Source organism: Chrysemys picta, chromosome 1 (assembly GCF_011386835.1).
Source record: "Chrysemys picta bellii isolate R12L10 chromosome 1, ASM1138683v2, whole genome shotgun sequence".
NCBI lineage: Eukaryota > Metazoa > Chordata > Testudines > Emydidae > Chrysemys > Chrysemys picta.
In genome coordinates, this window is record NC_088791.1 from 292,529,851 (window position 1) to 292,544,973 (window position 15,123).

At 41.3% G+C, this 15,123-nt stretch overlaps 1 protein-coding gene across 16 annotated transcripts in view; it reads left to right on the forward strand.

Annotated features, from left to right (window-relative positions):
• DGKH (diacylglycerol kinase eta) overlaps nt 1-15,123 on the forward strand; it is a 272,588-nt gene that overhangs the window by 231,839 nt on the left and 25,626 nt on the right. For 13 of the 16 annotated variants that reach the window (XM_065581187.1, XM_065581188.1, XM_065581182.1 and 10 more), the window contains 4 exons: nt 1,359-1,466; nt 4,210-4,323; nt 4,610-4,744; nt 6,378-6,544. In XM_065581187.1, coding sequence (XP_065437259.1) covers nt 1,359-1,466; nt 4,210-4,323; nt 4,610-4,744; nt 6,378-6,544 — 524 coding nt within the window. Of the gene's footprint in view, nt 1-1,341; nt 1,467-2,152; nt 2,208-4,209; nt 4,324-4,609; nt 4,745-6,377; nt 6,545-15,123 lie in introns of those variants that run through there. The other 3 variants (XR_010597782.1, XR_010597784.1, XR_010597783.1) reach the window with 3 other exon arrangements.

Consider the following 15,123-nt stretch of genomic DNA (forward strand, 5'->3'; position numbering starts at 1 on the left):
ATAGGGGATGTAGAGAGAGGGACTGCTCCAGAGACTGTTTGCATGTTTGGAATTTCATGAGTATCTTCTGACTGGCTGTTTTTCTGTACATTGTCAGAAGTGGACAATGCAAAGTACAAGGGAAACGGTGAAAGAAATCTTTTCATCAGGGGATAGCAATTGGACATGAACAGTTCAGGGCACTGAGACATATATACAAGTGAAGCCAAGCATATAAGCACAAACAAGACTTTTGCTTAACTCCACCTTTCTCATTATGCTTGTTTATTAAATCCTTTCCCTCCACCTTTCATTGTTTGTCTGATTATATTGTAAGCACTTCAGGGTAGGAAACTGTCTTCTTGCATATTTAGAAAAGGATCTAGCATACTTTGGATGCTACGTAAATAATAATAGTTTAGCAAGACTATGAATACCTCTACAGGGTGGGATTCTAATTATCCAATGGGTGAATGGCGCCTTTTTTGAAATAATGAGAGATGAAGGTGGCAACATCCAATGAAGTCTCAAGTTTAAAGTGAAATCTCACAATAAGTACTTTTTCTCATTTTTCATAGCAATTTTTTTCTAGGCTTTATCCCAGAGTTAACAAGTAGATATGCTGCAATGGCTTCTGTCATTATGTGGTTGACAAATGGAATGCTACCATGTATTAGTTTATTTAAGAAAGTAGTATTCCTCTTTTTATATATTCTTACATAGCTTTTTACATTTTATTAACATTTTATACATGGTTTAAACATATTCATTTAATAATTTTTCATTTTATATTTATGCTTATAATATTTTGTATGCTCATTTGACCTCTTTTCACTGCAGTAGTATAGTTATTTTTCCAGTGATGAGATTCTAATTGCAACTAAAAGATGCTATCTGCTGTTGGTAGTATTTCTGGTTAGAAGAGAGTAGACATGCTGGACCATATGCACCAAGATCAGTCCTGATAGCCCAGTATCCTGTCATTGGCAGCAGCCAGCCCCATATGCTTCAGGAGAAGGTGCAAGAAACCTCCAAATTCCTAGTAGTTAGAGATTGACATATAAATGCATAAAGTTACTGCTGGGAACTTGAGCAAATTTCTATGAAGGGACAGAGAGTTACCTTTTGACACTGTTGCAGATATTTGTAGCTCAAATATTTTGTAGTTTAAGAAAAAATCTTGATTAGTGTGTGAAGAATAGATTTATGCAGAGCTACTCCGCATCATAGGAAAAATAGACTCATATAGAGCTACTAATGCAATATTGACTTTAACTTCCATTGCTGACTCTGTTGAAATGCTTTGTGAATTAGAAATGGTTGATTACTTTATCAGGTCATTTGTCTTACATTCTCACATAGGTTTTTATGCATTACAGTGTGATGGACAATACATCCCCCTCCCCAGTCTTCAAGGCATAGCTGTGCTAAACATTCCAAGCTATGCTGGTGGGACTAATTTCTGGGGTGGAACCAAAGAGGATGATGTAAGTAACATTAAAGAAAAGTAACCTTTGGAAACAAAAATTACAAAAAGCACTTTGCACTATTGTTGTTCTCATTTAATTGTAATAGTACTGGTATATAGTCTGGATAACTATCAGGAAGCTATTGTTCCGTAAGGTGGTTTCAGTTTAGAAATGTGTGCACTCTTGCATTAAGTTTTTCCATTTTTACTGAAAATATGTCACTTTGATTTTCATTTTATTTTTTCTTTCCTTTCTCCTCCCCTTAAGGTCACCGAAATTTCCAAATAGGGCTCAATACTTAAAGAATATATGGCTATAAAGATGGAATTTTTAGACATGACTCCTTTACAAACAATGATGAAAGTTAATAGCAATTCCCTCTCCTCTTTTATGTACTAGTTGATGATCTGCTATAATCAAGGTTTCCCAGTGCATGCACTTTATGTGCACCATATCCAACAGAAAAGGGAGCTGGCCAACTGTATCGTTCCCAAGGCTTCTATCTTCATTTTGCTCCTATTCTTTAAAAAGCTGTAGGTGGATTGGTGAATCTGAAAACAGGGACTGAGAATAAATTAACTGAAGAGAGGATTAAAAATTGTAGTATCCTTTAATTACCTTTTTCTGTGTCTATATCTATACATATATTGTTGCCAGTAAGCTTATGGACTGATCCAAAATGGTCCTTTTTTTTTTCTTGACAGACCTTATACTGCACAGACACTTTACTACATACACTACTGTTTCACTGCTTTGAGGGTATGCCAGATGGGATTCTTACTGTTGAAGTGTACTTTATGCACAAATGATCTAGTGTGATTGCTGTGGGATTACCATAATTTTGAATTTCCTGATTTAATGTGTGTGAAGTCTGAATCACAGTATTGCTTTGGCATGGTTTTGTACATTTAATTATCATTTAAAATTAGACTCATTAGTAAGATTGTGTTTTAACATAGACTATCCCTAACATTTTCCCTGAAGTGCTTAACTTTCTTACAGTTCACAATCTCACACCCCCATTTCCCCCCCTTCTTCATCAAAAACATTATTTCCTATTCTTTGGCGTCTTTTTCCTATTCATAGTACAAGTCTTTTGAACATGGCAGTCAGCTCAAGCTGCATTTGAGTAAAGATATCTAGCATTTTGGTGGCCTCCATATTCATGTTTGCAGCATGGAAGTTTCCCTAACATCCATTCAGGTTACATTCAGGAATTTTTGCTTTTTTTCCCAGAGGGTCAAGAAAGAGAGGAAGACTGTTCTAGCAATCATATTTGTATGCAGCACACATGTATGTCTGGGAGTAACCTTGTTGCTACTCATAATCAAATGTGTCACGAAGGTGACACATTTATTCTGTGGGAGGTTAGGTGCACAACTCACTGCTCTTCGTGCTGTCTCAGGTGACTGATCAACAGAGCAATACTGACGGTAGTTTTTGAGAGGTTGCTGGTTCTGCTTATCTGGACAGAAGAAAGTGGCTGTCTTGACAGCGATGTCTATTCCTAAAATATTGCTCAGTGAGCCTGGCTGCATTTACCACAACACACTTACTGAATTTTGTATATGGGGAGTTATCCCAGGGAGTTTGTTAGTTTGGAAAGAACAGGGAGATTAGAAGCAGAACCCACGGGGGGGGAAAGGGGGTGTGCTAATCCTTGAATTTGAATTCTTAGAAGACTGTTATTTCTTTTGTTGTTGTTGGAAAAAAATCACGCTACAGAAGTTCTAAGCAAGTAAATTATACATGCAGAGAAACCAGAATATAACAATACCCATCCCTGCACTAAAGATAAAACACAAGCTAAATGGGCTTTTGTAAACAAGCAGGAGGAATGGAATTCATCCCAATTTGTGAGTAGGCTGTAATCCAGTTCCTGGGAAGATGGAAAAGTGGTATCCTGGAGTAATTTCAGGTCCAAGCTTTCATTTTTTTCTTAAAGGCAAATAAACTGAAGCTGGATATATCAAAAGTTACTTGAAATAGAAAAGGAAGGAGAAGCACCTGGCAAAGAATAATCTTTTTGTTCTATATTCATGTAAGACAATGTAAGACATTTGCATGCCCTTGATGATGAGGGTCATATAATATCCTAGAGAGAGAGAAACTTTATTTTAGGGAACTGCCAAGCTAATGTCCTGCAAAGACTTACTCATGTGCTTAACTTTTATGCCCTGTGATTAGTCCAATTGAAATCAACGGACATGTACTTAAGTCTTTGCTGGATTGGGGCATTAGTTTGATACAAAAACAGAATGTTCAAGTAAAGTTTTCATTATTAAAACAGGTAAATTTTATGAGATTCTTCTTCAGCATTAAATGAAATGGCATTGACACTTCATTTACCAATATAGATTTTGAAGATGGTCTAAAGAGAATTCTGGACAAAGAAAGATAAGCACTTTTGAGCTCTGTTAAAATAAATGTCCTTCTTAATTGCTCTTGGACTTTAGAAATATTGACCAATTGAAGATTAGCATAGTTATGTTTGCCACATTAATCTTGAGTTGCTTAACATTTCTCAGTATGTGCATTTAAACCCGCCACCAACCCTATATATGGATAATATACTGTGGCTTTCAAGTACTTTAATTGCCATTATGACCACCCTTTATTTTTCAAATACATTAGTTCTACTATTTAAATACCTAAAGTGTGTTTGGAATTGCACCAGACATAAAAGGAGACAGAATCCCTGCACTGTGTAGATTGCAATAAGAGCTTAGAGTCTAATATTGATATTTTCTTTTCCTCTCAGATATTTGGGGCACCATCATTTGATGACAAAATCTTAGAAGTTGTCGCGGTATTTGGCAGCATGCAGATGGCAGTTTCAAGAGTCATCAAATTGCAGCACCACAGAATAGCTCAGGTATGTGTCTTGTTGGAAAGCAACCAAGATAGGTGGCATGCTGGGAGGCTGCAGAGAAAAGAGGTAGTCTAGACAACTACTGCATTATACGTTAATAAAATATTGACTTTGTTTTAATTTTAACGGGTAACAAGTCATCATAAATGCTGAATGAAATACAACAGTGTTTTACCCTCAAGACAAACCTGGATAGAAGCCACAGCTTCTAACAACCAGTCTAATGCAGGTGGACTGTCAATTTCATTAATATATTATTCTGTGAACTAACATGTTTACTCTCTTTCAGTGTCGGTCAGTAAAGATCACCATACTTGGAGATGAAGGGGTACCAGTGCAAGTAGATGGAGAGGCATGGATCCAGCCCCCAGGAGTTATTAAAATTGTACATAAAAACAGAGCTCAGATGCTAACACGAGACAGAGTAAGTTATAGAAAGCATTTTATCTTTTGTATGGGATACTTCATTAGTGCCCATTATTATAACAACTTGGTTCTGTTATAACAAGAGAAAATAGCTTATGAAATAATAAATAAAAGGTTGGTACAGATATGTTCTTGTACACAAATAGCTTAACTCTTATCTTTGTCACCTGCTAGAATGTCTGACCATAACAGTATTTCTTTTTTTGATGAGATGAAATCCTCAAACTTCCAGGAGGAAACGTTCTGATTATCTGTCTTTGTAGTACTATGTATACTTTTGTATAAACATAAGAGTATTAGTGACTATAATATACTTTCTCTTTCAGATACTAGTTTTGTACTTTATCATAAATTGGAAGTTTTAGCTGCAATTACATAGGTAATAAGCTATATAACGTGCCTTCTTCATGACTGCCACAGCAAGATCACATGCCCTGCCAAATAGTAACAGAACCCATTTCAAACCAATTAGCCTCTGGGGGAATGTGCACTATTCTACCATTCTAGAATCAAGGGTGTAAACAAGGGGTGGGCAAACTTTTTGGCCTAAGGGCCACATCTGGGTGAGGAAATTGTATGCAGGGCCATGAATGTAGGGCTGGGACAGGGGGTTGGGGTGCAGGAGGGGTATGGGGTGCAGCAGGAGGCTCAGGGCAGGGGGTTGGGGTGCAGGAGGGGTGCGGCAGGAGGTTAGGGGGCTCAGTGCAGGGGGTTCAGAGTGTGGGCTCCAGCCCGGCGCCACTTACCTCGAGTGGCTCTGGGGTGGCAGCGGCACACAGCAGAGCTAAGACAGGCTCCCTGCCTACCCTGGCCCCGCACCTCTCCTGGAAGTGGCCAGCATGTCCGGCAGTGGCTTCTGGGGGTGGGGTGGGGCAGGCAGCTCCGCGGCGCGCTGCCCTCACCTGTGGGTACTACCCCCAAAGCTCCCATTGGCTGCGGTTTCCCATTCCTGGCCAATCAGAGCTGCGGGGGTGGGGGGCTCAGTGCCTGCAGGTGAGGGCAATGCACGGAGCCCACTACCTCCCCGTCCCCTAGGGGCCGCAGGGATGTGGTGCCGGCTGCTTCCAGGAGTGGCATGGGGCCAGGGCAGGCCGGATTGAAAGCCCTGAGGGGCCAGATCCGGCCTGCGGGACATAGTTTGCCCTCCCCTGGTGTAAATGCTCCTAACTTCCCCATAGTTCCTCTGTCCATTGGCCTGAGTGGATGCTGAATTCAGTTCTCTCCCTTCATCATGGCTTGTTTTATGATAGCTACTTGGTTGTGTAAAGCAAGTTTATTAGGGCTTTTTTTTTTCTTTCTTATTTTCATGTTTGGACTCTGCATGACTGTTAGATTCCCACTGTGCTCAGCATAAGGTTCAGAACATCTTGTCCTGACAAAGAATGCCTACAGTAATGTCTTCATGTAAATTTGTCTCTAACAGCATATTTTACAGAGGACAGGGGAGAGATGTTACTCACAGAAGAAACTGTTGTTCTCTAAATTTAGTTTTAAAAACTAATCTTAACACCATTTATAGTGTGGAGTATTTGTAATATTTATGTAAAATGATGTACCAATCTGTGTGCCTAATAAGCTGAAATAAAAAACAGCAAGTACTGTCAGCTAATGTGTCATACCATTTTCATCAGGCTTTTGAAAATACCCTAAAGTCTTGGGAAGACAAACAGAAGTATGATTCCTGCAAACCTGTCCTTCGATCTCACTTGTACCCTCAACAGGCTGTTGAGTTGGCTATGGAAGAAGAAGTTGCACAGATCCAGCTGTGTTCACAAGCTGCAGAAGAACTTATTACCAGGTACAGTAGAACAAATGGGTTAGTAGCATACTCCCCAAGGTAAAATTATTTATAAAGCTGAGGGTATTTCTATATTCTGACTGAAGATTTGTTATCACAGTATCAGTATTTTTAAAAGTCTATTTTATATACTATAGCAGATCAGCAAATGTTGTTTTCTCCCATGAAAATTTTTGACTTTGTGTTGATAAATCAAACATTTTCTGCCCAAAACTGAATGTTTTCAATGTTTGTCCAGAGAGTTTTTGATGAAAACTCAGCACTTTCTGCAGAAAGCAGACACTTTTCACAAAAATACTTGTTTAGTGGAACATATAATTTTCTGACCAAAAATTGTTCAGTTGGCCCTGTTGCATACATATAATAATACACACTTTGATATTTTATTTTCTGATGATCAAAGTAGGTTTAGCCATATAACTTCTTTTTCAGATATCAGGGTTTTAAACTCATAGATGTACCATTTCTCAGAGCTAGAAAGTACAATAAAATAGTGATACTCGTCTGTTTTCTTTGTCTGCACTAGATGAGACCATAACTATTGGGTTTGTATATTAAAGCTATCTAGTGGGTAACTGTTAACATTAATTAGAGAGAGAGGTAACAAGTGATGGAAAAGTTATAAATACACGGAATCTATTCATGTTATATTTGGCTCCATACTTATCATCAGCAAATGAAAATGATTATCTTTCTTATGCCTAACTATTAATAATAAATGATACATTAAAGTTAAAAATATACTGTTGTTACTGGATTGAGTTTTTGGAGGTCACCAAAATGTTACATTTAAATACAAAACACATCCTAACTGTGCATGTGAGAAATGTATAAAAATACACACATCTACAACGCATACGTGGAGGTGACATCCATGTGATAAACTGCACAGTACATCAAACACATGCTGATAACCACCTCATCTTCAAAAAGTCACGAATTAAAAGAAAAGTTCTTCTATAGAAAAGTTCTTCTTTTCCCGTTCAGATGTAGAATTTCCCCCCGAAATTATGCCTGTCCCAGGCTCAGAAATGAAAGGATTCAATCCTGGGCCAGTAACAGCCTCTTAGTATGATCTCTGAATCTATGAACAATTCTTCTGTGCATAAAATACAAAGGGTTTTAATCTCTGATATCTTGTGGCTCCTCATGTGTTCAATCCTTAGCATTTTTTCTCAGGCTTATGAAATATTTTCCTATCCCTCCATCCTCCCATCTGACAAACTTTTTTTCTCTAATGACTTCTATTCCTTACCCCAACACAAAAAAATGTGTGTCCTCCAGTCACCCAATTATCTGTATTAATGAAAATGTACAGCACAGTTGCTGCTTTTATAAAACACTTTTTTTAACATAAACACAGTCTTAACTCTTAAACTACTGAACAATAAAATATTTGTAGGAACCAAGTCTAAGCAAGTCTAATTGTCCGATAAACCCTTCGTATCTTTTTGTGTACATATTCATTGTTATTCATAGATTCTAGGACTGGAAGGGACCTCGAGAGATCATCGAGTCCAGTCCTCTGCCCGTATGGCAGGACCAAATACTGTCTAGACCATCCCTGATAGACATTTATCTTACCTACTCTTAAATATCTCCAGAGATGGAGATTCCACAACCTCCCTAGGCAATTTATTCCAGTGTTTAACCACCCTGACAGTTAGGAACTTTTTCCTAATGTCCAACCTAGACCTCCCTTGCTGCAGTTTAAGCCCATTGCTTCTTGTTCTATCCTTAGAGGCTAAGGTTAACAAGTTTTTTCCCTCCTCCTTATGGGACACCCTTTTAGATACCTGAAAACTGCTATCATGTCCCCTCTCAGTCTTCTGTTTTCCAAACTAAACAAACCCAATTCCTTCAGCCTTCCTTCATAGGTCATGTTCTCAAGACCTTTAATCATTCTTGTTGCTCTTCTCTGGACCCTTTCCAATTTCTCCACATCTTTTTTGAAATGCGGTGTCCAGAACTGGACACAATACTCCAGCTGAGGCCTAACCAGAGCAGATTAGAGCAGAAGAATGACTTCTCGTGTCTTGCTCACAACACACCTGTTAATACATCCCAGAATCACGTTTGCTTTTTTTGCAACAGCATCACACTGTTGACTCATATTTAGCTTATGGTCCACTATAACCCCTAGATCCCTTTCTGCCGTACTCCTTCCTAGACAGTCTCTTCCCATTCTGTATGTGTGAAACTGATTTTTTTCTTCCCAAGTGGAGCACTTTGCATTTGTCTTTGTTAAACTTCATCCTGTTTAACTCAGACCATTTCTCCAATTTGTCCAGATCATTTTGAATTATGACCCTGTCCTCCAAAGCAGTTGCAATCCCTCCCAGTTTGGTATCATCTGCAAACTTAATAAGCGTACTTTCTATGCCAATATCTAAGCCGTTAATGACGATATTGAACAGAGCCGGTCCCAAAACAGACCCCTGCGGAACCCCACTTTCCAGCAGGATTGGGAACCATTAATAACAACTCTCTGAGTACGGTTATCCAGCCAGTTATGCACCCACCTTATAGTAGCCCCATCTAAATTGTATTTGCCTAGTTTATCGATAAGAATATCATGCGAGACCGTATCAAATGCCTTACTAAAGTCTAGCTATACCACATCCACAGCTTCTCCCTTATCCACAAGACTCATTATCCTATCGAAGAAAGCTATCAGATTGGTTTGACATGATTTGTTCTTTACAAATCCATGCTGGCTGTTCCCTATCACCTTACCACCTTCCAAGTGTTTGCAGATGATTTCCTTAACTACTTGCTCCATTATTTTCCCTGGCACAGAAGTTAAACTAACTGGTCTGTAGTTTCCTGGGTTGTTTTTATTTCCCTTTTTATAGATGGGCACTATATTTGCCCTTTTCCAGTCTTCTGGAATCTCTCCCGTCTCCCATGATTTTCCAAAGATAATAGCTAGAGGCTCAGATACCTCCTCTATTAGCTCCTTCAGTATTCTAGGATGCATTTCATCAGGCCCTGGTGACTTGCAGGCATCTAGCTTTTCTAAGTGATTTTTAACTTGTTCTTTTTTTATTTTATCTGCTAAACCTACCCCCTTCCCATTAGCATTCACTATGTTAGGCATTCCTTCAGACTTCTCGGTGAAGACCGAAACAAAAGTCATTAAGCATCTCTGCCATTTCCAAGTTTCCTGTTACTGTTTCTCCCTCTTCACTAAGCAGTGGGCCTACCCTGTCTTTGGTCTTCCTCTTGCTTCTAATGTATTGATAAAAAGTCTTCTTGTTTCCCTTTATTCCTGTAGCTAGTTTGAGCTCATTTTGTGCCTTTGCCTTTCTAATCTTGCCCCTGCATCCCTGTGTTGTTTGCCTATATTCATCCTTTGTAATTTGTTCTAGTTTCCATTTTTTATGACTCCTTTTTATTTTTTAGATCATGCAAGATCTCGTGGTTAAGCCAAGGTGGTCTTTTGCCACATTTTCTATCTTTCCTAACCAGCAGAGTAGCTTGCTTTTGGGCCCTTAATAGTGTCCCTTTGAAAAACTGCCAACTCTCCTCAGTTGTTTTTCCCCTCAGTCTTGATTCCCATGGGACCTTACCTATCAGCTCTTTGAACTTACCAAAATCCGCCTTCCTGAAATCCATTGTCTCTATTTTGCTGTTCTCCCTTCTACCCTTCCTTAGAATTTCAAACTCTATGATTTCATGATCACTTTTACCCAAGCTGCTTTCTACTTTCAAATTCTCAACGAATTCCTCCCTATTTGTTAAAATCAAGTCTAGAACAGCTTCCCCCCAGTAGCTTTTTCAACCTTCTGAAATAAAATGTTGTCTGCAATGCGGTCCAAGAATTTATTGGATAGTCTGTGTCCTGCTGTGTTATTTTCCCAACATATATCCGGATAGTTGAAGTCCCCCATCACCACCAAATCTTGGGCTTTGGATGATTTTGTTAGTTGTTTAAAAAAAGCCTCATCCACCTCTTCCACCTGGTTAGGTGGCCTGTAGTAGACTCCTAGCATGACATCACCCTTGTTTTTTACCCCTTTTAGCCTAACCCAGAGACTCTCAACACTTCCATCTCCTATGTCCATCTCTATCTCAGTCCAAGTGTGTACATTTTTAATATATAAGGCGACACCTCCTCCCTTTTTCCCGTCTATCCTTCCTGAGCAAGCTGTACCCATCCACACCAACATTCCAATCATGTGTATTATCCCACCAAGTTTCAGTGATGCCAACAATGTCATAGTTGTATTTATTTATTAGCACTTCCAGTTCTTCCTGCTTATTACCCATACTTCTCGCATTTGTATATAGGCATCTAAGATACTGGTTTGATCTTTCCTCCCAGTTTTGTCCTGACCCTCCTTTCTCTTTGCCAATATAGCCCACACTCCGTCTCGTTTCCGACCCATCTCCCAGGTCTCCATGTTCCCCACTTACCTGTGGGCTTTGCTCACCTGTCCCCGTTGAACCTAGTTTAAAGCCCTCCTCACTAGGTTAGCCAGTCTGTGTCCAAATAGGGTCTTTCCCCTCCCCGAAAGGTGAATGCCATCTCTGCCTAGCAGTCCTTCCTCGAATAGCATCCCATGGTCTAGGAAGCCAAAGCCCTCCTGGCGACACCATCTTCGCAGCCAGGCATTCACCTCCATGATGCATCTGTCTCTGCCCGGGCCCCTACCTTTGACAGGAAGAATCGAAGAGAATACCACCTGCGCTCCAAACTCCTTCACCCGTACTCCCAGAGCTCTGTAGTCACTCTTGATCCGCTCAGTGTCACACCACGCAGTATCATTTGTGCCCACATGGATGAGTAGCATGGGGTAGTAGTCAGAGGGCTGGATAATCCTCGACAATGCCTCTGTAACATTTCGGATACAGGCTCCGGGCAGGCAGCATACCTCCCGAGATGAAATGTCAGGGCGACAGATGGGCGCATCCGTCCCCCTCAGCAGAGAGTCTCCGACCACCACTACCTTACGTTTCCTATTCACAGTGGTGGCAGCAGACCTCCCAGCCTTAGGGATACGAGGCTTCTCCTCCTTTACTGTAGGGGGTGATTCCTTCTTTCCTGTATCAAGAAGAGCATAACGGTTACCTATTACCACGGCGGGAGGGTTCGGAGCAGGGGTGGAGCACTGCCTGCTGACAGAAGTAACCAGCTACCAGTGTCCACCCTGAGCCATGTCCTCCTCCACCAGTGGTGTATCAGCAGTCCTGCGTACTGGGACAGCAACCTCAGCTGTCTCCACATGGACACTATCCAGGAATTGCTCGTGGATTTGGATGCTCCTCAACCTAGCCACCTCCTCCTGTAGCTCTCCCACCTGCTGCCTGAGAGATTCCACCAGCAGGCACCTTTCACATTGGATGGTCCCCCCAGCCTGGATATGAGTAAGTAGAAATTGCAAGTTACAGTCTCTGCAAAACCACACCAGGATCTGGGTAGAAGCATCCATGCTCAGGCGCTCTGTCTGGCTACAGGCGCAGGTGGAGGAGACAGAAGCAGTGCTGGCACAGGTGTTGTGGGTCTTCCTAACCATCGTAAGCCTCCCTCTGTCAAACTCCCGTCTGCAGCCCCCTGTCCGCTGAAAGTGTTGTTTAAGCAAGAAGTTTAGGTTTTAAGGGGAATAAAGGGAAAACAGATAGAACCGGCAAGGGACCCTCGCCCCCTTCCTGCTCCCTTCCCAACTCCCTTGCGAAACTCCCTGTTAGCAGCCCCTGGTCGCAAAAGCTCCCTGGTCGCTTGTGCGCTGCTTTATAAAGCCCTGGCCTGTATGAATGCCCCGCCCGCTGATTAAGGCTCAGCCACTTACCAGAGGCTTCTAGCTTTCAAACCTTCCTTTGAAGCTCACAGCTTCCAACTGCCAGCCACAGCACACGGTCCTTCAACCAACCAACCAACCAAAGAGAGTTCACATTCTGCTGGAAGTCCCAAGGGTCTCTTGACTGTTGATCAGTTGAAGTTTTGCCCTTCAGGGGCTCATGGGTGGCTAAATCTGCTGAAATCTTTTCTTCACAAGAACAATGAAGAATTTCTAGTAGTTTGTATCATTTCAGCAAGGCTTTGCTGCTCCTTTCTCAGTTCCAAATCAGCCCAAAGTTCCAAATCAGTTACAAGTTGGAATAATTTGTTTCGGCTATTAATTTGAAAACTCCAAGCTGTATGAAACCAGTGTTGTATCCAGCGACCTACTAAAGAAATCCACTTTGAATTTAAATTTTAAAATCATGTATTTTCAAATCCTCCCATTCAGAATCAAACACAAACAAATGTTTGTTTTTATAAAAGTATTTGTTTTGAGTGTACCGCAAGCAAAGCCACTCACTCATTTTTAAGTCAGTTTACTGAATGTTTCAGAGAAACATAGGACACAGATTGGAAGGGATCTCCTGGGTAATCAAGTCCAGTCCCGTACTATCACAGGCATGCCATCATACAATCTCATCCATAAATTTATCAAGCTCCATCTTAAAACTAGTTAGATTGTTTGCACCCATTACTACTATTGGGAGACTGTTGCAGAACTTCATTTCTTTGATGGTTAGAAACCATCTTCTAATTTCCAGCCTAAATTTATTCATGGCCCATTTGTTCTTGTGCTGATATTGTCCTTTAGTTTAACTAGCTCTTCTCATTAGCATACACCTACTTTTTGTGCCAGTGTCATTGAAGAAAATATTAAATAAGATTGGTCCCAAGAGCAATCCTTAAGGAACTGCACTAGTAACCTCTCTCCAGCCTGATAGCTCTCCTTTCAGCATAACTTGTTGTCGTCCCCTCTTTAGCCAGTTCCTTACCCAGTTTCCAATTCCGATATTAATCCCTATCTTAACTAATAATAGTCCATTGTGTCAAATGCTTTACTGAAGTCCAGATAGATTAGATCTACTGCATTTCTCTTGTCTTTAAAAATAAGTTATCTTATCAGAGAAACATATTGGCTTAGTCTAGCATGATCTGTCTTCGGCAAACTCATGTTGCATTTTATCTCGTTTTCTGTTTCAAATGATATCTTTCAACAGAATATAGTGTAAATACCCTTAGTCTTGCTACAAAGGCACCCTAAGTGATGATGCTGAATGAGAGATATTTTATGTCTGAGATGATAGATGTGTTTAGGGAGGGGTCTCTCTCGATATCCAGTGGAGAGTCTCTGGATTTAAAATGTTTTATCACACATATGCAGACACACACACTGTTTTCAGACCTTCATAATTTTAAAACAGGGATTGTCTTCGAACTTGGATTGCTTTTCCTGGTTCAGCAATGTCTAGGATAGCACCACATTTGATGTTTCTAACTAGAGCCTTCTGTGTTGTGCAAGTGCAAAATTTCAGTTGCAACATATGTGTGTGGAATTTTTACTTTCCCTCCTGTCATCCCATCAATCTCAACTTGAAAAACCGCCGAACCAGTTTTGTATATGTTTTTTAAAATGCTCACCTTTGGGCAGAGATTCACATAGATATTTTCAGTTTAAAAAATGTTTTTGAGACTGTTATGAACAAGTAAAAATACCAGTTTACAGTGGACTGTATTATGGGGTTCACTGTCTCAAATGCTATAATACAGAAATCATGTCATGAACCAGACACTGCTAGAGCAACTGTTTAACTGCACAAGCTTAGGACAGGAATTGTAGAACAGCATATTCAGTTTAAACTGCAGGGATGACTCAGGTAGGCAGAAAGGGGGAATTTATGTAGACATAATGTAAATAAGAAATTTAGCCAGGTCATAGGTTAATACAGGGGCAGGCAAAGTTTTTGGCCTGAGGGCCACATCAGGTTTCCAAAATTGTATGGAGGGCCGGCTGGGGAGGCTCTGCCTCCCCAAACAGCCAGGCGTGGCCCGGCCCCCGCCGCCTATTCGTCCCCCCCCGCTTCTTGCCCCTGACGGCCCGTCTGGGACTCCTGCCCCATCCAACCCCCCCTGTTCCCTGTCCTCTGATGCCCCCACCCACCCCCAGGGACCCCTGCCCCATCCACCCCTCCCTGTCCCCTGACGGCCCCCGGACCCTCTGCCCCTGACTGCCCCCTGCTGCCCCATCCAACCCCTCCTCTCCTTCCTGACTGCCCCCCTCGGGCCCCTGCCCCATCCAACCACCCCTTCTCCCTGACCGTCCCTGGAAACCCTGCCCCTGATTGTCTCCCCGCCGCCCCATCCAACTCCCCCCCTTCCTGACTGCCCCCCTGGGACTCCTGCCCCATCCTGTGGGAGAGAGGGAACAGCAGGGGAGGGGCCGGGGTAGCCTCCCGGCCAAGAGCTCAGGGGCTGGGCAGGAGGGTCCTGTGGGCCGAATGTGACCTGCGGGCTGTAATTTTCCCACCTCTGGGTTAATACCTTTACTGTTGTAAAAAAATGTACTTCGATTGTAAGTGCCATTAGAATTTTAATGATCACAATTGATCAAATTCAGTTTTATGTTGCATTTGAAGGGGATTGTCCTCTTATAATTACGCATCACTAACAGGATATGCAGATTGTCACATGACACCACCATAATAATTCTCTTCAGAATGTGTTTCCTGTATGAATTATGTGAATGAATATTTCTGGTTTAATCAGTATAATCTATATGTACCCATTGCTGGTAGGA